Here is a 27,270-nt window from a genome sequence, read left to right as displayed (position 1 = left end):
TTCCCTGGAGAGGGAGTGGGAGAAAACCAGCACCTCTGAGCTGCCCACACCCTGTGAGTGGGGCCATCCGGGTGCTGTATTCACAGGTGGGGTAGAATTTGCATAGAGTAAGTCAAAAATACTTTGGCTTTTTTTATATCAGCATGGCTAACCCAGCTTATCTCTTTTTTTTTTTAAATATTTTTTTTTGAGCCAGTCTTTTTGATTGCTTTTCTCATGGCAAGAAAATACCTTACCCTATGTTGCTAAGATGACGTGTGCGATGGGCCTCCGAAGGAACTGGGATCGGCAGGTGGTTGCACAATGAAGTATTACTTAATTCACCTCTGCCTTCCTCTCCAGATGAGCTTTACTCTGCCACTAATTGAGTCTGACAGCAGTTTTCATTCAAGCAACAGTGTGAAGAGTGTGTAGATGTTCATGCCATTGGATGTCAGGGCAGTCTGGACTAATATGTCGGCACTGCAGAAGACAAATGTGTGGTTTTATTGTGCAAACTGAAAACAATTTCTGCAAAGCTTTTAAAACTCATAGACCACTACTTTCTTGAAGAAGTGGCTTCTGTTGTAGGTTTCTACCTTTCTGGACAGTCAGATGACAAATGAAATGATTTAAATGATGTAGAAAATTTCTGTTTTTTTCTATATAGAGAAATTTTCAGTAAAATGAAAATTATTTCCCCATTATTAATTTACATCAAGATTTCTGTTTGAAGTACTGATATGCGGGCTCTTTCCTTTTAGATCTGTAGTATAGTTTGGTCTGTGTCAAAATATAGGTAACCACTACAGGTATGGTTAGAACGTTTGCTTTTGCTTTATACAAAATTTTTGAAAAATTTTAACTCCACTGAAGAGAAGACAGAGCACGTCTGCCTGCTTGCAAGTGTTTCATAGGTTTTGGCTTCATGGTTTTCTTATTCTTTGTTTACAGGCAAGTATTTCAGTCCTCCCTTTCTCTCTTCCAATGTATTTTAATTTGGAAGGAAAGAGAGAGGGAGAAGAAATATTGTAGCCTTCGTATCGAAATCTTAGGCTGACAACGCATAACTTATATAATATTTTTTTAAAAAATACAGATTAGTAACTAGATAAAACCGGTCTTTCGCCGGGCTGCTGGGTTCCTTACGGGCTGGGAGCCGCAGTCCCCAGCCCGGTCCCCTGGCACCACCTGCTGGCATCGCCGGCCGGGCTCCGTGCAGAGCTGCGGCCCTGCAGGAGCGCGAATTTAGCAAATCTTGTGAGCTGATAGCTGCAGTGATGTGGAGATAAAGCTTCAGCCATTGTCCTGCTCTTCAAAACCCCAGTGCCACGCTGATCTTCACTGCCACTGGCACGCCACCTGAATAGATGGTTGCTTCGGGTATGTCTTCATATGCCTCAGTCACAGGAGGAGATTAGAAGGAGTAATTTGATTTCAGTGGATCACGTGGCATGAGATATCTACCCAAGGTGTTTCAGAGAAGGAAAACTACTGTTAAGAAGGTGATTAAGGTGGTTTGTTTTTTTTTCTCTTTTCTGCTGCTGTTCTAAGTTTTGCTCTGTGTGCATGCAGACAGTGCAAGCAAGAGTAGAACAGTGAATCTGTAGGAATGTCAGTATGAGTCTGCTTAAAAAACAGACATTAGAAGCATCACCTTGAGTGTCACTAACTGTAAGAAGCAAGTGTGCTTATTGTGAGTGACTTTATAAAGAGTATCTGGGCAGTTTTCTGCAGTTTCTCCTGCCTGTCCGTTGCTCACCCAGCTGTGTTCAGATGGGTGTACAGGTCTGGGGCAGGGATGCACACCAGAAGCAAACATTTCAGGACTCTCACTTTTCTCTGTGCTCCCTTTGGTTTGTTTTTCTAAAGTTTAGAGGTTGCTGTGGTTCAATTATGTTGTAAATACCTGCTGTAAATTCTCCCAGAAAGAGATGGATAGGAGCAAATGTTAAAATTCCCGCAGTATCTGCTTGTGGTTCACTGCCAACATGAACGATAGCGGCGTGCCAGGAACTGCAGATCACAGACGCTTTTTATCACTCATTGGTGAAAAGAAGGGCAATTGAAAAACTACTTTTATATTCTAAATGTCATTTAATGAACAAATGCTAAGTTAACGTGGAATAGACTTCCAATTTCTAGACCCATTTGGCAGTTATTTCCCTGCAGTAGCACTGCAGTAGATGCAGAAGGTGTGCTCACCAAGGAGAGGGCTGATAGTGAGGGGGCTCTTTGGGGTTAGTGTACCACATCAGAAGCAGCTGTCATCTGTGATTCCTGATTCTCTTTACCCTTAATTTTTCTTTTCTCTAATGAGTCTTTGAACCAGAGGAATTCTGTTTAATTAGGCAAAACACTTGTCTTCTGATCCTGAAATGAGGTCTGAGGAGACAACCCATCCATCTGTAGCGACTCATGCCCTGTGGGTGCCTGGAGAGCACCGCTGAGGTCTCGGTAAGCACAGCCCTTCTTAAACACTGGGCTGCAAACACAGCTGCACTTCTTGGTGCTTTCTACGTGAGGCATCCAAACACAGGATGTTTGGAAAGAATTGCATTTTATAAGTTGATGCTTAGCCAGGGTTTTTTGGGCATGCCTGGCTCAGGCAAATCGTGAGACAGGCAGCCAAGAAGAAGGGATTCCACAACTTATTGGTAGTTGAACTGCCAATGAGATACTATCCAGGCTGACCTCAGCTGTTATCATGATGAGAAACCATCTTTGTCAATGAAAAATGTGATTCAGACAAACTTTTTCTCTCTTGGAGATAGTCTTGTCACAACTGAGGTACCTTTTTTGGGTAAGGTGGAAGCTTCAGTGATGAATTACAGACAAGACCTTCTTGTTCAAGCGTGATCCATGCCAAGCGAATATCTCTTCCCTCATCTGTTTTTGATGGCGTGGTGCCCTGGGAGCGTGGTGTCAGTGGGAATCCAGCAGTGAATTTCAGGGATCACAGGAGGAGATCCGCTCGCTTGGGTGAGCATACAAATTCAGAGTGTTTGAACAAACCAAAGAGGGCTGAGAAGATTTCAGACCCACTAAAGACTCTGTCGTGTTTGGACAGTTCTGTGGAGCCAGAGGGACAATATTTAAAGACAGAGTGATTTAACTCGTGTATTTCTTGCAAGCTCAAGTAGTGTCAACTCCAGTCCATGCTGAGTACAGACAGAAACATAATGAGTTTAGTCTGTAGGTTCATATTTTATGTTACAACTGTCAAATATTTTCTTACCAAAATCATTGGCTATCTAAGCTGCTGAGTTTATACAAGTCCATTGTAATTTGTGCAGTGATTAAATATTAAACCAGAGTGTATTTTCAGAGGAAATATAGAGCAGACCACTTTGTTCCTTACCAGAGGATCTCTGCTCCTGTCAGTTAGAAGATGGAGCAAACATTCTTCCCTCTAGTAGCATAATTATTCAAAAATGTTTGCAAAGATCTCTTTGTAGAATTTCTGCTCATGCTTTAGAGTCATTCTTTTATTCCCAAAAGAGGATTAAACGTTTTAGTTTCAACAGCTAACAAGGTGATGCAGGTTTACAAACAAAATTTGAAGGAGAAAGGGCCCAATGGTATGTGAAAGTTACCAATTTACATAGAAATTTAAACTAAAGATGCTTCACCATTAAAATATTTGATTTTAAACATTTTCAGAAGCTTTCTATGTCTTAAGAAGTTTTAATGATTTTACTTTACAGTTACCTGAGGTACTGATTTACAAAGCAAAATTAATTAACAAACTTGGACAGCATCAGTTTCTTAAGCATGTTTTAACACACATTAACAAAATGCTTTTGTTTTAACAGTGTTTTTAGCATTAACTCTTGCTAAGACCAGTAGGTTTATTTTAAAATGTTGAGAATGCCTATGCTCTTGCAGTATAAGACACAAAAAAACTGTATGTGGGTTAGATCAGGTGTAACTAATAGTGCCTTGGCATGTGGAAGCTCACGTGTGCATATAACGTCTTTTCCATGTGACACGTAGGAAAAGGTGACTTAAACTTTCATTGTCATTTTCATACAATTTTCTGACATTCTTTATCTCCTTTTCCCCATCTTATTAGTGCAGAGGGGCAATCAGCCTTTTTTGGGCAGAGTACCAGGTAGTCCTTTGAATATATTGTTATTGGTAGTATAAGGGGATTTTTTTTTTCTAGTGTAAAGGTCTCCAAGGTCTGCTCCTTGAATGTACTGAGCATATCATTAATCAAAAGCATGTGCTTGCTGAATTTCACCTTGAACATGCTGTAAAAATGTGTCTTTATGCTGAATAATTTTGATGTGTTTTAGTGGCCATAAGTGATGAAGAGGAAGGCGGCATTCTCTTTGATAACATTGCCAAATCTGCCATTGACCCCTTTGACACCTCCTCTGGGTCAGTACAGCTGATAGCTATCAAACCTGTGGCACTACCTGCTGTTCATGCTGCGTCAGATAGGAGCCAGGAGTCTGCCATCATTAATGGAGAGGTAAGGACTGTCTGGTAGTGTCTGCGGCAGCTTCTCTGGCTGCCTCCCAAGGTGGAACAATCTGAGGTCTGTTAGAGTGGCGGGCTGGTGGAAGCTTTTCACCCTGACACTGTGTAAAGTTTCATTAACATTGTGGGCTCAGAGGTCTGAGAATTTGAGATCTGCTCTTTCACAACACATCTATGAACGTATGTGACCTCAGGAGAGGCAGTTTTCTCTACCCTTACCTTCCCAATATCCTTCTCTTCTGTAGTGTTTGGTTTAACAAAGTAAGTAATGAAGGTAGAGATCAGAATAAGATCTTTGTCTGTATGAACTCTGTGGCTGAGTTTGGGAATTTGTATAGATCACTGGGGTGCCAAGCTGATCTTTTTATAGAGAGTAGTACATCTCATCCAGAGCAGGAAGGGATGCACGAGGACGGTGGCTTTGCTCAGTCAGCACTCCAGCCTGTGCACAGGGGCTGCAGTTGTTGGGCAGCAAAGTGGGATGGCACCAGTGTCTGATCCAGGTGCTGGCTGAAAACTGTGCTTTGCTTTCAACCCTTACATGATTATTCATGTTTTTGTGTAGATTTAATCAGGGATAGTCTACTTATGAAAGACTGAGGCTTTTAAACACAACGGGCACAAGCCAGAGAGGTGTTATGTGTGTAAACTCGCACTGCAGCAGTCATTAAGATCAGCCAGAATCTCCCTAGTGTTGTTTAATAGGGAGGCTGCTGCCAGAAAAAGAGTAAAAGACGGTGTCATCAGGCTTCCCATGTGAGCCTGGATTGGAGAAGTTTGTCGTGCTCCATTTCATACTTGTATTTTAAGCCCCAACATGCCATATAGTTTCCAAACTTGTTTGACTTCTTTAGATCTCGACATCTACTTCTTGTAAGTCAGCAGGATGGCACTTCTGGTGCCGTGTGCTCTCTTGCACATAGATTTCTTGAAATTTGTGAGAAAACCATAGAATTTGACTCTGGAAGTCTTAAGCCCAGATAAATTGCTCACTTCCATGTAACTGACAAATTGAAGCAGGAAAGAAATTTTCTTAATACTTAGGAGCATCCGTGGGACCTGATCTGTACCCAGTCAGACTAAACACCCATTTAAGGATCCTGTCTCTGACAGAGGCTGTAACAGAATTGTAAGGAAGCATGTAAACAAAAGGAACATATCATGGTATTTCACTAGAATTATTCCCGAGCCATCAGTGATAACTTATTTAAGGTTTTTTGGAGTTAGGGCAATGTCTTTGTACTTACGTGACCCTTAGAAGGGTTCTCAGTGGTGAGTTCGCCTTGTGGTGCCCCAAACCAAGCTGACAGTGCTGGGTCACGACAAGTGGCTAACATCATCAGTGTTTTTCTTCAGTGGGTGTATCTGAGTCACTGTTGTAATGGTACATAGTTTTAAGGCTAAAATTATTTAACCATCTGCCAAGCCATAAAAATGCAGTGACTCTGTTCACTTGCAGTTCCTCGCTGCTTACAGATGGCACGGCGTGGTACAAAATGCGCTCTGTAGAATGAAAAATGCAGCGCATCAAATACGCTCTGACAATGTTGTTTGGAAGTAGCCAGCCCAGAACCATCCTTTAAACATCTTTTTGCTTTTTAGGTGAACAAGGCTTTGAAGCAGAAGTCCGATATAGAACATTACCGCAACAAGCTACGCTTAAAAGCCAAGAGGAAGGGGTACTATGATTTCCCGCAGGTTGATAACAACAAGGGGCTGACAGAGAGAAAAAGGATGTATGAGAAAAACCAGAAAGAACTTGACCACATTTTGGATCCAGATGCAGATGTCTCATCTCCATTTGCTGACCCTAAGAACAGGTGAGGCTTTTAATATGCAGTTCTTTATCTGGGAGGAAAGTTGTTGTGTAGGGGTTGTAGGGATTCAAAGTGAGTGTTCATAATGACCCAACTGTTTGTTGTATGGTCAGCCAGCCCCTCCTACTTCATGAAGAGGATTCATATAACTCATGATTATTTATGAAAGGCTATTGTACGGTAAAGCTGCGATGTGGTTAAAAAGAAAGAAACAAAGACAAAAAATAAAGGAAGGGATTGTTGTAAGTTTTTGTGAGTCATTTTTCAAGTAAGATAAATAGAAAAAGTGGTAGTAATGTTTTTGGTAATACTGAGAGTGAACTTAAGCTATAAAGTTAGCATCTGAATTTGTTCTTTTCCAAAGTTAAGGACTATTATTATTTTATCATTATTATTTTAATCTGAACATAACTATTGCAGAAGGCATACGACAACACGACCAGTGGGTTGTCCATGTGTTTCAGTAAATCCTGCAGAGATGGTCTCTGTCAGGTTGCACATCTACCTGCTATTGGTGATCTTCCTGTGCCTTTAACAAATTCATAATTTGCTCATCTGCGATGTGAAGCTGGCTTATTGTGTAACAGTACTAAAGTTTGATTAACACTTCACTGTCTCTTGAGGATGGCACATCAGTAGTATTCATCTCCCCATTTTAGAGCTGAGGGAGGAGTGTATGTGCTGATTCTGCCTGAGCTTCCTGTGGGTGGACCTGCTCTGCTGCTGATGTTCTCTGTCACACAAGCTGACATGCTGAAAAGAGGAGATCACACTGAATGCCACAGCATGTGGATTGCTCTTCCTTAGGGGTGGTGGAGGTGGCAAGGATTGTAAGTGCATTGCACCTTGCACCATGAGCAGGTCTTACTGTAATCAGGGACCGGCAGCAGTTGATCCATTAGAGAAAAAGGGAAACTGAAGTACATTTGCTCTGGAAATGGCCCTCGTGCCTGGAGGTGGCAATCTTGGATCGCCTCTCCTGGCTAGTTCAGAACAAGATTTTTCTATGAGCATAAATTGTGACTGCAGTCAAAGCATCAGTGGTGACACAGTCTTTGCACACAGTGCAGCTTCAGCAGTTACCCTTGGGGCACAGAGGTGAAGACGACTGCACTGAGAAATATAAAAGCAATGTTGGCTCAGAATATGGGCAAAAGCTGTGGTCAGATGAACTTCTCTAGGTCTAGAGTTAAATAACCGAAGGATATTCCTCCTGATGGGCCATTGCAATGGTCAATGAAGAAAAATGTTGCTGACTTGACTTTGTCCTTGCTACGTCTGGATCATTATTTCCTTGTGCAATTTTCCAGTGAGGGGGGAATAAATTGCTCCAAGTGCACTGGAAAGGTAAGATACTGAAACGTCAGTACAGAATAGTCCTGCTCCATCTGCACGATCTGTCCAGAAGATACGGATGGAGCAGTAGAAACACTGATATGACCATGTGCTGTACATGTAGGGAAGCACCGAGACATTTCTCTGGATGGTTATTGTGCCACACGCCGTGTAGGAAATGCTTAAAACATGACACGTGAAACTTTAATGCTGGGCATCTGTTTTTTGTTAAATATACTGATGTGGTTTGGTTCACATGCCAATGTGCTGAAAGGTCCCAGAATCTGTTTATTTTTTTTTTTCTGTGTGTTTTCTAGTGTGTGGTGTAAACCTGTCATAGTCTATTTGAGATAGTGAGCACTGGCATGATATAAAACTGCTTGAAGGCAGGTAAACTGCTGCAGAGGAATGATTTCCTCTGTTGTGTAGCTGAACCATAAAAGGCTGACTGCCGGATTTACTTGTTAAATATATAGCCTGTATCCTTACATCAGAAGAGAGAAGAGTAATTTCTGGTGTACTTCCTGTAAAGGTGCAAAGCATTTAATTAACTTCACAGATGTTGCAGATATTTGCAAACAAACCAATTCCAAAGTCTCTGCTAAAATTTTCATCCTAAGACCTGGAACAGAACATTGTATGATGCAACACCCATGACAGCATTTTTCTAGCTAAAAATGAGATGGCTAAATAATAATACTACTACAAGGTAACATGGGTTTTGATTATTGATAATTGAATCAATACAATTGTATTTACATAATGAAATAAAATAGCTTTCAAACAAATCTAGGATAGCATAAAATTGAAAAAAACTTGCTTCGGATCATTGTTTATATCATTATAGTTACAGCAATTAAAAACTGAAAAATTGCAATTCATTTTTTTAAATATCACTTAGAAGTAAGTCAGAGTTTTTGAAGTTTTCAGAGAAAAGGTCTATTCCAGTCTCTTCTATTTTGCATATATTCCACTACCTTAAATCACACTATTACAGCATTGCTAAAACACATCAGTAAATAAAGATGCAGTTGATTAGAATATGCAAGATCGCCTTTACGTTTTGGATTTGGTTTAAGTTGTATTTAATAGTGATTTGCAAAACATTGCAACATTGCTACTAAATAATACAATTTGTTCAAGAATAGTTTTGTGCTCTTAGTACCTTTGAGTTTTCTGTACCGTAAAATTCATGTTTTAAAATGTTCCAGTTGTGTTCCCAGAAGGCCCTTGCTAACCCATTTGATTGCCAGTTGTCAGCATTCATACCTCCTTTCTCATTAGTAAAACTTGCTTAAATGAGTTAATTGGCAATCTCAAGGCAATTTTAAGAGCTTACTGATGATATGCACTATTCTGGGATTTTCTTTAATAGTTTGTAATCAGGTCAAGAATCTGCATGTATTAGAGCACTGTATATTTGAATCCTGTAGAAAATAAACCACAACTGCATCAGCTAAGGATTTATGGATCTATTGTAAAACCTGTATGAAATTTTAAGAGACCTTTAATGTAGGAACATAAAGATTGTCAGATCTGATTAGCCTTAGCATAACCTAGTTCCCTGTGTTTTCTGGTAATATCAACAGTATAGTCTTGGAAGAAACTAGATAAGGCACTTGAATTTATTCAATATTATTTTTATAGGAGAAATTTATTCCAAAACATCTGTTTGTCTTCTGCTTTGGCAGTGCATTTGGGACTTTCAAACATGCACATGGAGATTTGTGATTTAAAGTCACACAAAATTTTTTGAAAGTTGCCTTTTGAAAGTGCCTGAAGTGTGAAATTGATTTTTTTTTTTTTTTTTTTTTTTTTGTCCTGCCTTTTATCGTGCCTGATCATGCAAATGTCTGTCTGGATTTCTGCAAACCAGTTTCTACTGCTCTAATCTGTTAAGGCAAAAAGTTCTGTGTACCAAATCTGTAGTATCTGAAGAATTATTTCTTCTTATCAGTGAATTCATTTGGACTCTGTCTTTTCATTTCATGATGGTTCTTGAGTCACTTACAGAACTGGTCCCAGGCTTTTCAGTATCTCAGATGTTGTAGGTATCTTTTTAATCAGTTCAGGCAGTCCCAAATATTTCAAACTCTGGAGACCTTATTTTTACCCCACTTACTAACTCATATTAAACTTTAAGCATAATTTGGCCTTCGGTCAAACCTTAGCACAAGATTGCGTTTCCCCTCAAGTTACCTGGCAAGCATAGAAGAAGATCAGAGAAGTCACCCAAGTCTTCTCCCTTCAATGCCCCCTCCCTTCAAATTTCTGCAAACACCTCTTCTCTGATTCCCACAAATTTATCCATCATAGCTGAAAGGCTGTTGTGCTCTGACTGATGTTTATTGCTTTTGAAACCCTCCTTTACTGTAGCCTTGAAGTCATCTCACTGCTGTGTTGAACCCCCTGCCACAGCAGCAATCTTTTGCTAAGTTTTGATTTGAAGGGCAAAAAACCTGCTGGTCATGTTTGAACTTCTCTACTGTAAAAATGTACTTGGATGAGTGTCATATGCTAAGGATGTTTTTGCTTTCTTACAAATAACTGAGCAAAATAATGTTGTGGACACACAACATTGCTACATCACTACTTGGGTAGCAGTAGCTACCCAGGACAGCCTTGGGAAAACAAGGAATAAGTGTATGTTTCCAATCAATCTGTGTTGGGAACTGCTGGCTCCAAGTGCCAGATGTGTTAGGTGGCCTGACCTACTTCTAGTATTTTGAGCAGAATAATTGCACAAAGAAGAGAAACAGGGTGACTAGGCGAAATTAACTTGACATCAGGTTCTAACAACAGTGTAATTACTGTGTTATTAAATGAAACCACTGTTCCAGTATTTGATCTATATTGATCTACAAGGGAAGAAGCACTTCTCTGGGATATGCAAGAAAATTACTAATGGCCAGTTACATGAGGACACCAATGTATCCTAAACTTTTCTGGTTTAGATGTAACCTTCTCAAAAGGTGCAGCTTGATGAAGCACGAAGTCCCTGTATCATGATTTGGGCAGCCGCTCCTGAAGAGTTTATGTACAGATATGTTCTGTGTCTTGTGTAGGAATGCTATATTTGTTTTTGTGTTACCAGTAACAAGGGAAGAAATGGTTGCATTGGAAAGATTATAGGATATTTTGGGTATCGATTTACATGGTGTTTTTATTACATTTACTTCCCCTTGCTTCTGAGCACACAGTGGTGAAAGCTCATAGGATGCCTTTGCCCCACTGCTGCTCAGAGCTATGCTGGAAGTGGTTTCTTCCCAGGGAACACAGCTCTCAAAGTTGTGCCCAGTTACCAAACTGTCTGTTTAAAAACAGCATCTTAAAAGCAGTTCCCTCCCACTCCTGTCGCTCTTGCACTCACTTTGCTGGGTGTTTGTTTCAGTGGAGCGTTATTCCGCTTCTTTCTCATTGCTCAGGATCAGCAATCAAAATCTCTCCTCCCCATCTGATTGTGTGGGAGGTCCTATTATTCTGTATGAATTTGAATCGTATCAGCCAAGGTTAAAAGGGTTAAAATATATCTTCTTAGGACATACCTCATTGGATAAGCTCCCACATATGATGTCCATGTCTTTTACGTGGCTTTATTTTTTCCAACAGTGAACAAAATTAACAATCTCTTAGTAACGTTACTGATATCTAGCACTTCCACATAGGCAGAAAGAACACCCTATAATAAAGTGGCATTTTTACGAACCTCATCATTCTAGAATAAAGGTAAGTATTAGTAACTTCTGCCTGTCAATTTTGTTTCCTCTTCATTTCACTGTTTTCTTGTTTCATGATTTCTAGGCAACCGATGAAGAACTCTGTATACAGAAGCAGGCAGTCTTTGAACAGTCCTAGCCCAGGAGAAACTGAAATGGATCTTCTTGTGACTCGAGAAAGACCTAGACGTGGAATCCGGAACAGTGGATATGATGTAAGTTTATCACATACATGCAGGGAAATTTGCTCGGCAAAGTCTTAACGTACTCCTAAAACCAGGAAACACTTGGTAAGCTGCAAGCCTGAGTGCCATTGAGTATATAATGTTACTGTACTTTATCTGCACTCAGCATCCTCAAAACAGCTCAGGATATTCAGAGCACAGACTCTTTCATTTACTTTATATCTGCACATCATTTTACAATCTGCAATGCAAACAAAACGCTTATCCTGAAACTCATTATTTGCCAAAATGTTGAATTTTGAATTTAGATGGTTCTTCTAAGTATGTGGCCACTGAGCTTTTTTTTTTTGTTGCACTTAAAATCCTGTGTGTGTTCTGTACCCCTGATGCTGCTCTTCTGACTCAGAAGAACAACCAACAGCTTCTGGGAATTTCACTTAAGTTCAGGTGTCAGTGTTTTGTGGAAATCCCTAGGAATGTGTATTGTCCCTTTAGTACGTCAGAACTGGGAGAGTTTTGCATAGGAAAATGTCAAAACCAGCTAGAGGAGATGCTGGTTTATGGTTCAAGGAACTCGCGCAGCCAGTGCCGGGCAGGTGTCTTGTGCGCTCTGAACAGGCACTGGGTGCCAGCAGACACTGTGTGTACCCACAGTAAGGCTGCAAATAGCCCCAGCACTGGGGTAATGGAGAATTTTTAAGTCCTTTGTCATGTGTGCAAAATGCTGTAACTCGGCCGTCCCTGAAGATCTGTCATCTCTAGAAAAGGTCTAAACTGTTCTGGTGGTTGTTCCTCCTCTAGACTCTGCAGATGACAGGCGTTCGGTGCGGAGCTTAGTTATCAGCTCAGCTGCCAGGGATGTGTTTCTAGCAAGGTGAAAGCATGTTCCAAGGTCAGGGGATGTGTTCAGAGAAGTTTAAATCTTTTACAGAATTTTTCAGGAATGTTGTAGGTGTCGGATTTCTTTAATGTTTACCTGCATTTGAACACTTCACGTCAGATCATATGAGTCATGTTGTGCCATGTCAGTGGGATGACTGGTTTACTGCTTTCTGAGGCATTAGAATACATCACTGTAGCCTTGAAAAAGAAAAGTATAACCTGTCGAAATATGTTTTACATTTTGCAAAAAAGATTCCCCCCCCACACTTAAATGTTTCCTTTATTTTTGGAGCTTTCTTAGATAAAAGCCTTGTCAGGCCAGCCTTCCCTCAGTATCCTGAAAATTGTGTGTTTCAAGAAAGCAAGGGATTTTTTTTTTAATATGCTAATAAAAGCTAGTTTTTCATAGATGATATTTTCCTAAAATGAATGTTGAAAACATTCTGGGAGCAGGCATGACTTCCTGCTATTAGATCAAAACTAATATGGCATAAGTAGTCATCAGAAGATTTTTTAAAATGTATTTTAATATTGTATATACTAAATATATATATTTTAAAGAACATTTGTTAAAAATCTGGAAGGTAGACTAATGAGCTTACACAGATTCTAAAATGTCCAAAAAGTAATTATTAAATCTGAGCTGTGCACATTACACACAAGTTTGCTTTCGCCTTTCTTTTAGCACCGTGTGAGCTGTCCAGGGCACAGTCGTTTTTACTGATAAGTTACATAAAATTCCTTGAGCTCCATACACTGCAGATTCACTGCAGCGCATCTCTTCCATCTCTGAATGTATTTCTCATCTGAAAGCAGAAAAAATGACAGGGGAAAATGGGACAGGATATTGAAATTTCGTTCCCAAGACTCAGCTTGCAGCGTGGGCTGGTTTAACTTGCTCTTGTTTGAGGTTCCTCAGGGCTGCGCTGAGCATCTGTTGGGCTTCGTCTCCCAGGATGCCCATGGGCCAGCACTTTTATCTATATTTGTGCATGGAATTCATGTGGATCTCACCTCTGTGCAAACACCTCTGAAAATGGGTGAAAGAGGGCTTTGAATCTTCTTTCTTTTTTACCTAGTAACATCTGGAAACATTTTTTTAATGTTTACTTTGTCATTCCAAAGGTTCCAGCCTTTTTGGACTACTGCTAACCTACTCCTCCCAGTATGTTATGTAGCAGGAAGTGCTGCCAAAGAATAGTGAAATTTATGTTTTATAAGTAGTTCCAAATAATTAAATTCTTGAATCAAATAGTTCATGTTATCTTCAAGTTGAGATTTTTTTTTTTCTTTTACCAAATTAACAAATTGTTTGGAGATTTTTTTGACTTATGTTTTTCAGTTGATAGCAAAGCAAATGACATACATCAAAAAGTGATAGGATGAACTTAAATAAATTTTAAAACTTGAGGAAAAGTAATGGTCACCATTTTCCTCCAAAATCTTTGTGTCAGCTTTTATATCGATGAATCAAAGTTGACTTAATATTGACTGCTAACATGCATCTTTTATTTTTACAATATATTTTAGCCATTCTGTAGAGGTCTAACGTCTTTGCTAAGAGACTGTAGTAGAGAACCTGATTTATTTCAGTACTGAGTACTACTAGGTCTCTTGTGGGATTCTATTCACTGATATTTTTACAGGCATGAGAAAATAGAACAAACAGGGTTATTCATCATCCAGTTGGGACGGTGTGATTTCAGAGGCTCTCTGGTTGCACATACACAAACTACCCTTGCATTTTATAGCCAGACTTCTAAAATTTACCTGATTTTAATTTACAGTAACAACACAAATAACGATGAATCAAAATGCAGGAAGAAAATTAAGGGAGACTATGTAGTTGAAGATTTCCTACAAAGTTTTTCAATTTAAGATAACTTTGTGCAGTTACATTGTTCCTCCACTAATCTTCCTAATCTCTTCCTAAGTGTATATGACTGAGGAAGGATGAAGTTAAGTTTGTGGTTTTGAATTTGGATAATTCATCATATAACTATAATTATATAAATTATGGTTAAATTCTGATATGCAAATGATTAACTATTGTTGTTCTTTTCCTTTTTTATTGTTGTTATTATCATTAAGTACAAAATATAGCTATACTTATAACAGCTAAAGTAATGGAAATGTCAATTTTAGGCTAACCATGTAACTCTTCTCTGAATGGCTGATAACAGAAGAAGAAAGTCAGTTTGATATTTTCATCTGCAGATGAAGAAATACGTACTATGATTGTCCCATAGCACATATGACCATACATGGCTTCCAAAGTTGGGAGAACAGTTGCTTGTCTAGTGAGGTATAGAGAAGCACTCTTACATAGAAAAAAATGTATGCCACACTAGGAGCTACAGAGCACACAGATTATCAGGATGGTGCTGGAATTCTAATAAGAACATCCTGTTATATTCTCATTTGTGGCTATTACAAATGCTTACACAATTCTAACCACATGCTATATATAGAAGAAGCTACGTATCCTGTTCTTTGTTCCAGTTATGCTAGTATTTTAAACACATTTTACTGATATTTAAAGAATTACGAGGAGTTTGTTGCTTTTTCAGGTTAGACTGTAAAACTAATCTTGCAGAATATAGATGAAGTTAGGTATTTCTCTGCCAAGTTCTTACAATATGATGATGTCTTCTGTCTTGGAGTTCAGGGGAGAAAAATCGAGGGGGTGATTTCTGTTTGTACTAATGTATACAGAAGAAATTACCCTAGGAAAAACCCATCAAGTTAAGTTGCATGAGTACTTATCTGCTCATTAGAGTACATGCTTCATCCACTGTTCCTATGTTAGTTTTGTATAAATTTCTGTGTAGCTACTGTTCACTGGCTAGGTAAGATGACCAAGCCGAGTCAGGATATTTTCTGCAAGGGACAGAACCTAGTTTGTGGCATCATTGTTAGTGGTCCTCACTGGGTTAGAAAGTTCAGGAAAGCTCTTAAACTTCTAAAATTCTAAAATCTTAATGTGTGAGAATGGACAAAATAATTTCAATCTCTGTAGCTGTAACAAGTGGTCCCTTGTAAGGGACCTTCATAGTGATGATACTATTTAGGGAGTCATACTCCTCCTGGCACAGTTGTACTCCCATTGATACTGACAACTAAGAATTTAAACATTAATTCTAATTGTTTTTAAGTGAATCATTAACAATTTAATCTGCTACAAAGTGTCCCTGCTAGTTTTCACAGCAAACAATGTAGGCTATAAAAGGCTATTATACTTGCCTGCACCATTTCACTCCTGTCCAGTATTTATCATGCATCTATATTGTCACAATTCCTGACTTTGTATGTTACATCTGTTTGAGAATGTTTTGTGTGAAGCAGAACAAATGCTTTCTTATAAAGCTTTTTATGTATACATGCTTTTATTCCACCCAACAGACTGAGCCTGAAATTATAGAAGAAACAAATGTTGACCGTGTCAACGAGCCTCGGAGTTACAGCAGGTCCCGTCAGGCCAAAGGCCACTCGGAGACCTCAACTTTAAGTTCTCAGCCCTCCATTGACGAGGTTCGACAGCAGATGCATATGCTCTTGGAAGAGGCTTTCAGCCTGGCCTCCGCGGGCCATGGAGGACAGGGCAGGCAGGAGGCGTACAGCTCAGCACCGCACCTGCCCTACTCCGAGGTTGTGACCAGTGCTCCTGGTACCATGACCCGAACGAGAGGCGGGGTACAGTGGGTACCCACATACAGACCAGAAATGTATCAGTACAGTTTACCAAGACCAGTAAGTGAAATTTCTCTTTAGTATACTGTAATATCATGAAGGCATTTCTACTGAGACACATTTTTGAAAGTGGCTCCATTTACATGCTTAAAACCAGAAGTCAAGCCATGCTGACACGAAATCAGCGTGGGTAGTGGGGTGTGTGTCTGTATACTTACCCAGACCTGTCTCTGGCAGGAAGACTTAGAGTCTGTTTTAGCAGTAAGGTTGTCTTGTCTAAATTGTACTTGAAAGAATAGGCTGCACTAAGCTCCAGGCTGTTCAACAGCTGAAGAACTTGTCTGCATGTCTTCTCCTGTTCACTGGATGTGCATTAGGAACCAATCTGATTTTGTAGAACTACGTAGGCAGCTCAACAGTTCTGCATGAGGTCCATTAGTTGAAGAGCATCGTCACAAGAGAGGGAACCAAGTGTAATAATCAGAGTGACCTGAAAAGTGGGCTGTCACTGACAATCTTGCAGTTGTAGCTATCCATTTGGGACTCTGGAGATGGCCTAATTTCATGGGTCACTCTTTAGCCTTCATTTTTTAGCCTCAAATTGCAGCTAACATATCCTTACCTCAGAGAAGTAATAAATTAAGAACTTAAATCCCTGGTTGGAAACTGTTAATGGAATTTTGCAGCTTTCTAGACAGCCACTGCAGTAGAACTGTCCACAGCCTTGTTATGTGAAACTACCCCTGAATGCCCACATGTGGTTCTGTGAAACTCAACAACATATTTTCCTTATATGTCAGGTACAAATCTAAACCAGCAATGATTGCTTTCAGATGAGAAATAGCCCTTCTATCAGTATCAATATGAAAAGTTATTAATTTTTGTCAGAATTTTTTTTTGACAGCATGCATTTCAAATTGAGTCCTATACTCTGGCTAGAATAAGAGGATAATGCAGAAAAATGTCCGCAGCTCAAAATAGCTATTACTATGACTTCCTTCCTTGACAATAAAAAGATGCATTAAGGAATGCTGCTTCTGAACTATTCTGAACATATTTGAAAGCCAGTGGCACTGCCTGCAGAGGTTCAGGCTGGCGCTATTTAAATAATGCTAAAGGTTATTTCTGGCACTTTGAAATTGGTCTGATGAACTTCATGCAGCATATAATCATATTTTATGGTTAGAATTTGGTTACACGCTTAAGAGACAGCTAATGGGCAGTCAAATTACTTTGACACTTCAGAGAGTCTCTCTAAAATGAAATTAAAAATATCATATGGTGGCAGGTTTAGAAAGAAATGCAGTGGCTATACTATTTTTTGGGAATGCTTCACTGTTTTCTTTGTAAGACTTATTACTCTTCTAAATCATCTGCATCTTTAGGACCTTTAAGCTTTTACTTATCTTCCTGACGTTTTGAAGATAGCATTAAAAAATGCACTGAAGATAGTTGATTGCCACAGGTTAGGATTGGCACATGCTGCCGGACTTTGGATAAGGACTGTTAAATCATAGTTTTCTGCGTATCGGTTTCACAAATATGAGCTGTACTTTAACCACACCATTTACTGATTTGTTCTCAAATGGGAACAGGGGACTGGAACTGAGCCATGTGGAAAGTGACCTGTGGGTAGGAAAGCCAGAAAGAACTGCTGCTGTCAGCACCTTCCCAGCTGTTTGCCTGCCCGGGACGCCTCTGCTCAGCTGCTCAGGGAGATGCTGCCATGGGCAGTACTTGGGAGGGCGCTGGCCGACCTTCCTCAAAGGGTAATGTGGGGTCTGCAGTCTGGACCCTCTGCAGTCTGTCCTGAATCTCAAATTTGATTACTTCTGCAAATGATTGTTATAGCCTTTATATTATACAAGCCCTCGTTTTCCAACAAAATGGTTTGAATCCATGCAGAATGCTTCTCTCTCTCTTTTTGGGGTTGGTTTTGGGGTTTTGTTTGTTTGTTTTCTTTTTTGAACAGCAAAAGTGATGCAACATTTTTTTAAAAAGGGAAAGCTCATTCTGAAAAATAAAATTAGGTAAATTTTCTGTGGAAGCAGCTGTTGGACTTTTTTTCCTGATTAGATTTACAACTGTGTGCAAATTTCAGTGAAATTACTTTATTTCTACAATCATGCCAGTTAGCCTAGAACTTCATCCATATCTATAACAGATGGGCCTCTACAGTTAACCTTTGGTTTAATTTAGCCTCTGAACATTTTTTTCTGTCTATATTTTGCATGCAAGAAAATCTTAATGCCTCAACCCACTGGAGAAATGTTAAGAATTTTATTGGAGTTCCCTGTTGTAACCATTTTGGTGTCTGTGGAAGGTCAGCACAAAGGGCTGACTGCTGTCCCCCCAGACATGCAGCATGGTGTAGCAAACCATCTACCAGGATTTTTCTCCTTAACAGGATTCTCTTTGCCCAGCCATTAGCAAAATATTGCCACTCACTCAAAATTCTTCATCTCCTGGGCAAGCAGCAAAATAAGTGCTTCAATTTTCCATTTTGCTTTTCCCCCCAGAAATTTTCAGTGCCAGTCACAGCACATTTGTGAAATGTTCTTGATGATCCCTTAAAATGCCACCTTTGATGTCCATATTCCAGACCACACCCACTAGCACATGAGAGACACCTCTTGTCTCTGTCTGCCCTGTTAAACAGTATCTGGAGTCACCTGCCACTCAGAAACATTAGCTTATGTGCTGCTCCTTTAAAATAGGAGGGAAAATAAGAATTTCATACTTGGTACAAGCACATGCTGAGAGCAAGATGTGGGATGAAAGGCTGGTGGAGTTCAGTTCAGCCTGTGAGAGCACTATCAGCTCTTCAGATGCTGAAGGCCACTGCCAACCATCTCAAGTTCAGCACTGTTAGGAGTACTCTCTAATTGAAGTTTTTCTTTGATGCAAATGGCATTTGTTTTTTCTCTACGGTTTTTTCATTAAAAATCAGTATTTCTAACCTCTGACTAGAAAAGGTGCCATTGCCTTTTTAGATTAATTTTTTCCCACCTAAATATAGAAATATTTTAAATACCATTGTAGCGTGGTGAAAGTAAATATTAGGAGACTTTGTAGGTGGCATGAAAGGAAAAATAATTTTCATAGACATGCCTTTGAGGGACTCTGCCTGCTTTAAAAGAGGTGACAGTAGAGGTGGGAGAAAGATGCTTGGTCTGCGTTTCTTTTCCCTTAGAGACACTAACATCAAAAGTCAGTATTTGATAAGTTACCCAGTTTTGCAGCTCTTTGAGAAAGAACATGTTGGAACACCACCTAAGTGTGTAATCTTTAAAAAAGATTCCTGAAAGATGCTGGGTTTTGATATTTAGTGTGGGATTTATATTGCCAAATTCAAACGTAAATGTAGGTGTTAAGTCTGAGCTAATCATGCAAATTCTGTAGGCTCTTGCTCCAGGCAGGTGCGTGACTCATCCCACAGTAAGAGGTTTTCAGCTTTCTCTGCTGGTAGTGGAGGGAGCTTCTCTGGCTAAGCCAGATACCTCTTGTTGGGAGGGCCCAGGTATCAACTGGACTTTGGACTCTAGTTTTTGTCAAAATGCCTGTGTCTTGATACTGGACATAATTTGTTATTTGCTATGGCTCTGATGTACCTTTAATCCTGTGCATTGCTCTGAAGCATAATTAAAAAAACCAAGCCCAAAATGCAATGTGTTGAAGAAGTGTCAAGTGCTAAAGATGTATCATCCCTCTGTTTTTAAGTATATTTAGCAAAATTATGACCTCTAATCTATAGCAGTAAAAAGAATTTAGAAGAGAAATTTTGTCATAAATGTCATTTCTTGTGTGCTGTGGGTTTCATGCACATGATTATCCATCCTTCACATGTATTAGTGATGAAATTCAGAATTACTGTGGGCAAGATGCTTAGTTCTGTGACTTAGTGGGTTGGTCCTGTGTTCCTCTGAATTACTCTGCTTTTTCAGAACTGTTTGACCTTTGTTATTGCTTTGGAAAGTTAGAGCTTGGTGTTTTTCTGAAGAATTTTCTTTTCATCTCTTCAAGGCTGAAAGAAAGAGGCTGAAATCTGCATTGCTCACAGGCAGCTTCACTTCACGAGACGCTGCTTTGTGAATCTTTAAAATACTTTAGTATATTCGCTTCATCCAGAAACAAAATCTTTTTCCTGTGGATCCAAAGCAGCTCTTGTCTCACGTAATCGGTACAGATCTGCTTTGCCAGCAAGGTTACAAATGTCACAGTTTTTAATACATTTTATTTTAATTAGACTTCATCTTGGCTCTGAACTCATTTGTTCGTGTTTTCTTCCACATCCTAAAATCACCCAAGCACTGTAAATTCTCCAATAAAATGCAATTAATATTGATGCCACAAAAAGTTAACTTCTTGTTGGCCAGCATGCAGAGCAGATATGTAATTTCTGACTTTCTTTTGGTTTTTAATTTGTGCAAGATCTATTGGTGTTTCAGGAAACATTTATTTTTCTCCTTTACAGGCTTACAGATTTTCTCAGCTTCCTGAGATGGTAATGGGCTCTCCTCCTCCTCCTGTCCCTCCCAGAACAGGTCCTGTAGCTGTTGCCTCTCTCAGGAGGTATTTATCTGTTTTATTTTAGTATGATCTCTAAAAAGCACTGTTGTAATAAGAACTGGGGCAACCCTGAAGAGATGCTTACAGGCCACTTATAAAGATACATTCATGAAATTAGAAACTATGTGCATATTTCATTTTAACATTAGAGTAACATGAATATTCTCTTCTACTAGCTGGTTGGTTTCAGTAAAATTAGGAAATCCAAGCTCTGATTTTGTTTAAAACATGCTTTGCATCAGCTTGAATAATGGTGTATTGTCTTGCAGGTGTGTGGGTGATAACTCTCACTGTCACTCTCCTGCTTTCCTCTGTTGTAAGGGCATGCAGTAGGGTCTTGAGGAATTGCAAGATATTTCTCAGTACCCCGGATCCGGGGATTTCTGCCTAGCATTCATATACCTCCCGCCCATGTTTCTGAAGCCAAATACATGCAAAAGCCTGAAGCCTGATTGCCTTACCTCCGTGCATATGTTTTCCCCTCATCCTCACAGTAAGGCACTCTATAAAATGCATTTCAAGGAATTTTTACATTTGGTGGATGAGCTCCTTTACCCTTCAGTGATGGGCTGTTGGGTACTGCCTAGTGCAACTGGGAAATACCGTTTCAAAAGTTGTTAGTACTTCCCAAGTGCAGTTCATGTTATTTACCATAGTAGCTTCCCACTATATGATACCATGTTATATATATATGCACTCTACTAATATGGAATTGTCTACAGTCATGTGTTGATGACCAGTGGTAAAGCCCTGGGTTTTGTGTTGCATGCCACAGGCATGTCTGAAGTGGCAAGCAAAGGCTCTCTATGCAATGGTAATAACATGCTTTTTAAAGTAACAAGGCTAAAGAAGTTTTTCTCAAACTTTTCGAGATTTGTTCTCCAGAATAATGTCATGCCAGAGCAAAATCGGATAGGTGGTTCATAGCTGGCTTGTCATACTGTAGCTAATAGGCGTGTATGTGGCTGTGAATCTCATCTGCCAGTCAGAATGACAAAAGTTTCTAATTATTTATTTTTTTTCTTAATGCACAGGTCTACATCAGATATTGGCAGCAAAGTGAGAATACCTGAGGCCAGTGGGGCAGATCAGGCCCAGCATCATGACCAGGCATCTTTTGCACCTGGTTCGAGAGCTCCGATGTCTGTTGGTCCCCTTGATCAATCAGCTTTTCACTCAGGTGAAAAAACAGTGCAGACCCAACTTGCAGCTTTGAGAACCACACAATTTATTTTGCATATAAGTGAATGTATCAGATATAGAAAATACAGATGATTATTTGGGGAAAGACTTTATTAGGTGTTTTTTCCCTCAGAAGTAATAGAGAGTTATCTGCATTGTATTCAACATCTTCTACTGAGAATAATAATATGGATATGCAAATCTGTTGCCAAGTAATTAAATTTAGTAGGCTTGAAGGATCCATTCTACTCTCACTTCCTGTCATACCTTCTGCAAGTGGTGCATGTGAATCTGAAAAGAGCAGATGCTCATCCTTCATTTTAAATCATTTCAAGCTCTAAAATATGTCTCATTATGAAGAGCTCTTTCTCCATGTCTGCAGTAATACGTTCTGTGTTATATACTTAGAGTCATAGCATTAGAATTCTTCTCTGTAATTTCCGGTGGTGTGGAGATTGTATTGCTATATGTAAAAAAAATAGGTATGTTGTGTTACTGTGTTACATTTCAGAAGTGATGAAGTGACCTCTGTGACTCCACATTGTGGAGTTTGCTAGAATAATTTGGAAAAAATAATTTTGGAAAAAAATTTTGTATATGATAGATGCTACAAAAGAGTACAAACTTGTATATTTTTGTAGGTTTTTTGCCTTAGAGATGCTAAGACAGTTTTACTGTGTAAGCTGAATACTGTATAACCTGCTGTTGAAAAGAAAGGTACACTTTGAAACCCATGGTAACAACAGCTAAAAATGAATGCAAAGAAGCAAATGTAAGAGGGGGGGGAAAAAAAAAAGCCTTTTTTTCCTACTGATTCAAAGTTTTGTTGGAGATTAGTTGTTTCAAGAATCAAGTACTGAAGGCTAAGTCTTCATATCTTTATCTGAAGGCTGTGCATGATTATAGTCAACTGCAAATCTTGCTTTCTCCTGTATTTTCCAGCATTATAGAGATGTTCCAGTCAGATGGTGGGAGCCTTGCATCCAACTGATGGTCATCACATTCTCACGAATTAAAAAAAAACAATAAAAAAATGACTGAGGCCAGTGACTTCATAAGCATCAGCTTCTAATTTATAAGTGAAAATGTCAGCTATTAATTACATCTACTCTCTTTCTTAATAGGAAATACCGTACCAGCAGTGTTTGCCATACCAGCAGCAAACCGACCTGGCTTCACGGGCTATTTTATCCCAACACCACCCACTGCGTACAGGAACCAAGCCTGGATGCCCTATGCTGGAGAGAATGAATTACCGGGGCAGTGGGCAGACTCAGTAAGCATCCTTGCTTTTCTAACTGTCCATTTTCTGTGCTTTGCAGTGGAGGGGTTCTAAGCAATATTAAGTGATCAGCAAAGAATCTGAGCAAGATAACTCTTTTTTGAATGGTAGTAATCTAACAGTGAAAAGCTGTGAGAGGGGGCATAGATACTTTAGCTGTCCATCCTGTGAACTCTAAGTAAGGTCTCTGAGAGAATTAAATTATTCACTAGGTTAAGCGCTGGCACCCGTTCAAAGTTGGTGCGTTAAGTACCATTATTCTTTCCCAAGACAGAGTAAGCATTTGGATAGGCATGTGGCAGGAGTAGGTGATGCTGCTTCTCAAGGTGGCCTTGTGCTCTTTGGAAGCTGAGAAGCATCTTTCCCTCCTGGAGGCTTCTCTCAAGCCAAGCCCAACTCCCAAATTCTGGCTCCCAAATCTTAGCTCCCAGCTATGTTGCAGTCTTTCAGGGCTTCCTGCAGGCTGCAGTGTCAGATCATAAATTAAATAATTAGTTGCAAAGTCCTAGTCTGGTACAGATATAATTTTTAGCTCAAGGTATACCTATTTTTCAAAGAAATAAAGTTGGGACGTCCTAAAATGAATTGCAGTAGTTTATTGTGTTTGAAACAATTTCTAGAATTTAGGGCTTTTTCTTCCACAAGGAAAAAAAATAAATCAATTCTGTTGCTTCAGTGAGCTCACAGCTGGTATTTATGCAGAACCAATTCAACTAAACAAACTGGGAGATGGATTATATTTCCTTGTGTGTATCACCAGCAGAATATTTCAATGAATTCCGATTGGAGTCTAATAGTTGGCTTTGAGCAGCTATGCAAGAGACAACACAGTCATATAAATGTTCCTGGAGGCGGCTCTGTGTTGCCAAGTCTTTATTACTGCTCCTGATGCCTGTGAGGAAAAGAATTCAGTTTGACTGTCAGATAGAAGTCTGAATTTGTAGGCTGAACTGTCAAGAAAAAAGAAGTATGTTCATCTGTAAGCTGAGCACAGCTGAAACAAATATTCCTTCTAACTTGACTCACTCTTTAAAGAGCTTTAACAACTTGTTACTCAAACTTTCAGCCCTCCTGTGATGACAGGAGCAGAAAAAATGTAAATCCAAAACACTTCAGTTTCTACAATCAATTTTTACCTTCCAACAACTGCAAATCTGTCAAGAAAATGTCATTATAAATCATTACTGGGGGAACTAGTACCAGTGTTAGCAACATAATGTGGTCAGAAAGCATGAATAAAACTGCAAAAGATAAAGAGCTAAAGTAATATTCAGAGTTCGAGTTTGGGGATGCTTTCTGATTTCTGAGCCTCTAGATTGTAGCTTTACCATGATTCCAAGGTTTTCTTGACAGTAAGAACAGAGGCTTAATATCTTAAAGTGAAACCTGAAATTCTTTACTTTTCATTCTATGATTCTACTAGCTGGACTGTAAACAGGGACGTAGGGAACAGGAGATTTTACAATAAAGAATTATATTATAAGCTCAATTAGAGTAACGTACTATTTTCTCAGTTAAAACATTAAGTATTGAAGCACTAAGTTTGTGGAATAAAGGAACTGTATCCAACAAAGCATTTATTTTCCAAATTGCTAGATGCTGGTTAGTGAAAGTAGTAACCTGGTGGCCTCTAGTGGTGTGTTCCCATGTTGATGGGAACTACTGCTGTTGAAATGTTTGTTGTTTCAATAATCTATTGTAAACTAAGCAGATGCAGATGCATTTAATGATAACTTTCATATCATGCCTGCTTCCTATGTTCATCTTGTTACACCATACTGAACATGTCTGACATTTTCTTCATCACTTGATGGATATCCAAGATCATATAGAGCTTGAGTAAATCCTAGGGGCCAAGTTTTCAGAGGTTCTTAGGTGTCTTAAGTGGCAAGATTTTCAAAAGCACCCAAGGGGTTGTTAAACTCTCATGGAGCCAGAGCCAAAATGGGATTTAAGCAAAATTCCAAAGCTGTCATTTTAAAGTCCGTGCTGAGGTCTGACGTTCCCCAAGAGGTATATAAAATTGGCAGATATTTCACATCTTGACATTTCAGTCTTCTTGCAAACCCATAAAATTCTGAAATTCTACTTCTGGCATACTTGCCAAAGCCGTAGCCCTAGTGGATGAAGCATTTTACACCTCAGCCTGACTGAAATCCAAAAATTAGCTGAGACATCTGCCTGGCCACCTGTATTATATGCTTATATAAATCTGTAATATATTTGCAAGGTAAAAAACTAAGTTTTCCCATTTAAAGCAAAAAGAATTATGAAGTTTAAACTTTTAGTGATTAAACATTGTGGAAACTTAGTTAACTTTTAAGTGTCGTATTCTGAGTATAGTGTAGATAAGTATAGTTTTCTGAGTCACTCGGTTCCTAAAAAAAGCATCACTGAAATTTCCTTACTTGTCATTGGCATGGACTAGAGCGATCAGCTGGTAAGCTTTTTCTCAAGGAGAAATTATCTTATCCTAGCAATAGGTTATAGGTTACCTTCTGTAACAACGAAAAGCCCTCTTCAAAATCATAGAATCATAGAATGGCCTTAGCTGGAAGGGATCTTAGATCATTTTAATCCAGCCTCCCTGCCACCAGGGACGCCACCATGAAGGGCTATAGATTCCTGTGTTGTAGACTTTTGCAAAACATAAATACTATTTTTACTTAATGCATTAAAAACTTCTGAGGACTATAAAGATTGGTATCATGGTTCATGGATATGTAAAGAATATTTAATACTTCCCTACGTTACTATTTCAGCTTTAGCCAGTGTAACATGGGGCTGAAATCAGTGAAGTTACAACAGAATAAAATCATGAATTCCCCATGTAATGCTGTTAAATGTGGCGAGAAATCCTGATACTTCTGAGAAATCAATGTGTAATTTCCAAGTTGGCATACCTGAGCTTATCTCTGTCGTCTGGTTCTAATGAGTCTTTTTTAGGAACAGTAAATCCAGAGACTTGGCTGACTTGGATTAGACAGTAGCTGCAAATCAGCCAACCCTCCTTTTGTGTTCTTGGCTTTTTTAGTGTCCTGAAATGCAGTGGTGTTGTCTGTGTAAAACCAAAATGTTTAGGAGGAATAGTAAGCAGAGGACATGCTTTCAGAAAAGCCTCCTTCCTCTGACTTTTTTGCAATGATGATAAATTAGGACCGTCAGTGTTTCCCTTGCTCAGTGTTGCTGCCACAGTCTAGGCAGTTGAGTACCTGTTGCGTAGATGGATGTGCATAAATGGCACATGCCAAGATAGACATTTGTAAATAGATGCTTAGGAGTATGAGATTTAAGTTCTCTTCATACGGTCTTATCTCTTACACCTTATTTTGCCCCCAGGAGGTCTGTTGCCTGGCAGGTGGCACTATGGATCAGTTGTTTTGTATAATTTTGTATAATTGCAATGCTCTTCAGGTACCACTACCTGGATACATTGAGGCTTATCCACGGCCCCGCTACCAGCATAATTCTCCTTCACGACTTCCTCGCCAGTACAGCCAGCAAGCGAGCATGCACCCCAGCCTGGAGCAAGCTCCTCTACCGTCCACCGCAGCTTCTCAGCAGAGCCTGACAGAAAACGACCCCTCTGATGCTCCTCTCACCAACATTTCTACAGCTGCCCTTGTAAAGGCAATACGAGAAGAAGTTGCTAAACTGGCCAAGAAGCAAACAGACATGTTTGAGTTCCAGGTCTAATATCTTTGGTGCACCGAATTTGTATCATGCAACCTAGGGTAGCCAAGGAAGCGACTCCTTTAAATTTCCTTTACAGACTTGCTGTGAATTGTGCCAACATGATGGCATTTTTCTCTGTCTGAAAAGTCAACGCTATGAATTGACTTTAAGTAGAGCAACAGGACTCTGAAGGTATATAATTCTGCTTGCCAGCTAAGGAAATGCTGCCAGTTAACTCTTTAATACGGCTGAGATTGATCATATGCAGTTGTCACTTAGCTCTTGTATTATGACCCATCGTCACTAGTGATGCTGCTCAACATGTCTGTGCCCCACGATGTTTCATTTGCAGGCCCAAAGGCAGAGCTGCTGAAAATAACTTCTGCATGCCAAAACTTTGATTAAAGAAGAAAACACAGTACAATGTGGTTAGCTAAATGCCACAGAAGGTGTGGCGGTGGCCGTGCTAA

General features: G+C 39.5%; 1 protein-coding gene across 1 annotated transcript in view; it reads left to right on the top strand.

The window, feature by feature from the left end:
- The window catches only part of KIAA1549L (KIAA1549-like ortholog), a 55,266-nt gene extending 28,445 nt beyond the window's left edge, over positions 1-26,821 (top strand). The window contains exons 12-19 of the mRNA XM_009872839.1: positions 4,281-4,459; positions 6,070-6,287; positions 11,421-11,550; positions 15,805-16,152; positions 20,567-20,664; positions 21,696-21,841; positions 22,968-23,119; positions 26,540-26,821. Coding sequence (XP_009871141.1) covers positions 4,281-4,459; positions 6,070-6,287; positions 11,421-11,550; positions 15,805-16,152; positions 20,567-20,664; positions 21,696-21,841; positions 22,968-23,119; positions 26,540-26,821 — 1,553 coding nt within the window. The remainder of the gene's footprint in view (positions 1-4,280; positions 4,460-6,069; positions 6,288-11,420; positions 11,551-15,804; positions 16,153-20,566; positions 20,665-21,695; positions 21,842-22,967; positions 23,120-26,539) is intronic.
- The last annotated feature ends 449 nt before the right edge of the window (positions 26,822-27,270 follow it).

Source organism: Apaloderma vittatum, unplaced genomic scaffold, assembly GCF_000703405.1.
Source record: "Apaloderma vittatum isolate BGI_N311 unplaced genomic scaffold, ASM70340v1 scaffold36707, whole genome shotgun sequence".
Taxonomy (NCBI): domain Eukaryota; kingdom Metazoa; phylum Chordata; class Aves; order Trogoniformes; family Trogonidae; genus Apaloderma; species Apaloderma vittatum.
Note: the sequence above shows the minus strand (reverse complement) of the source record. Positions and strands in the feature narration are given on the sequence as shown.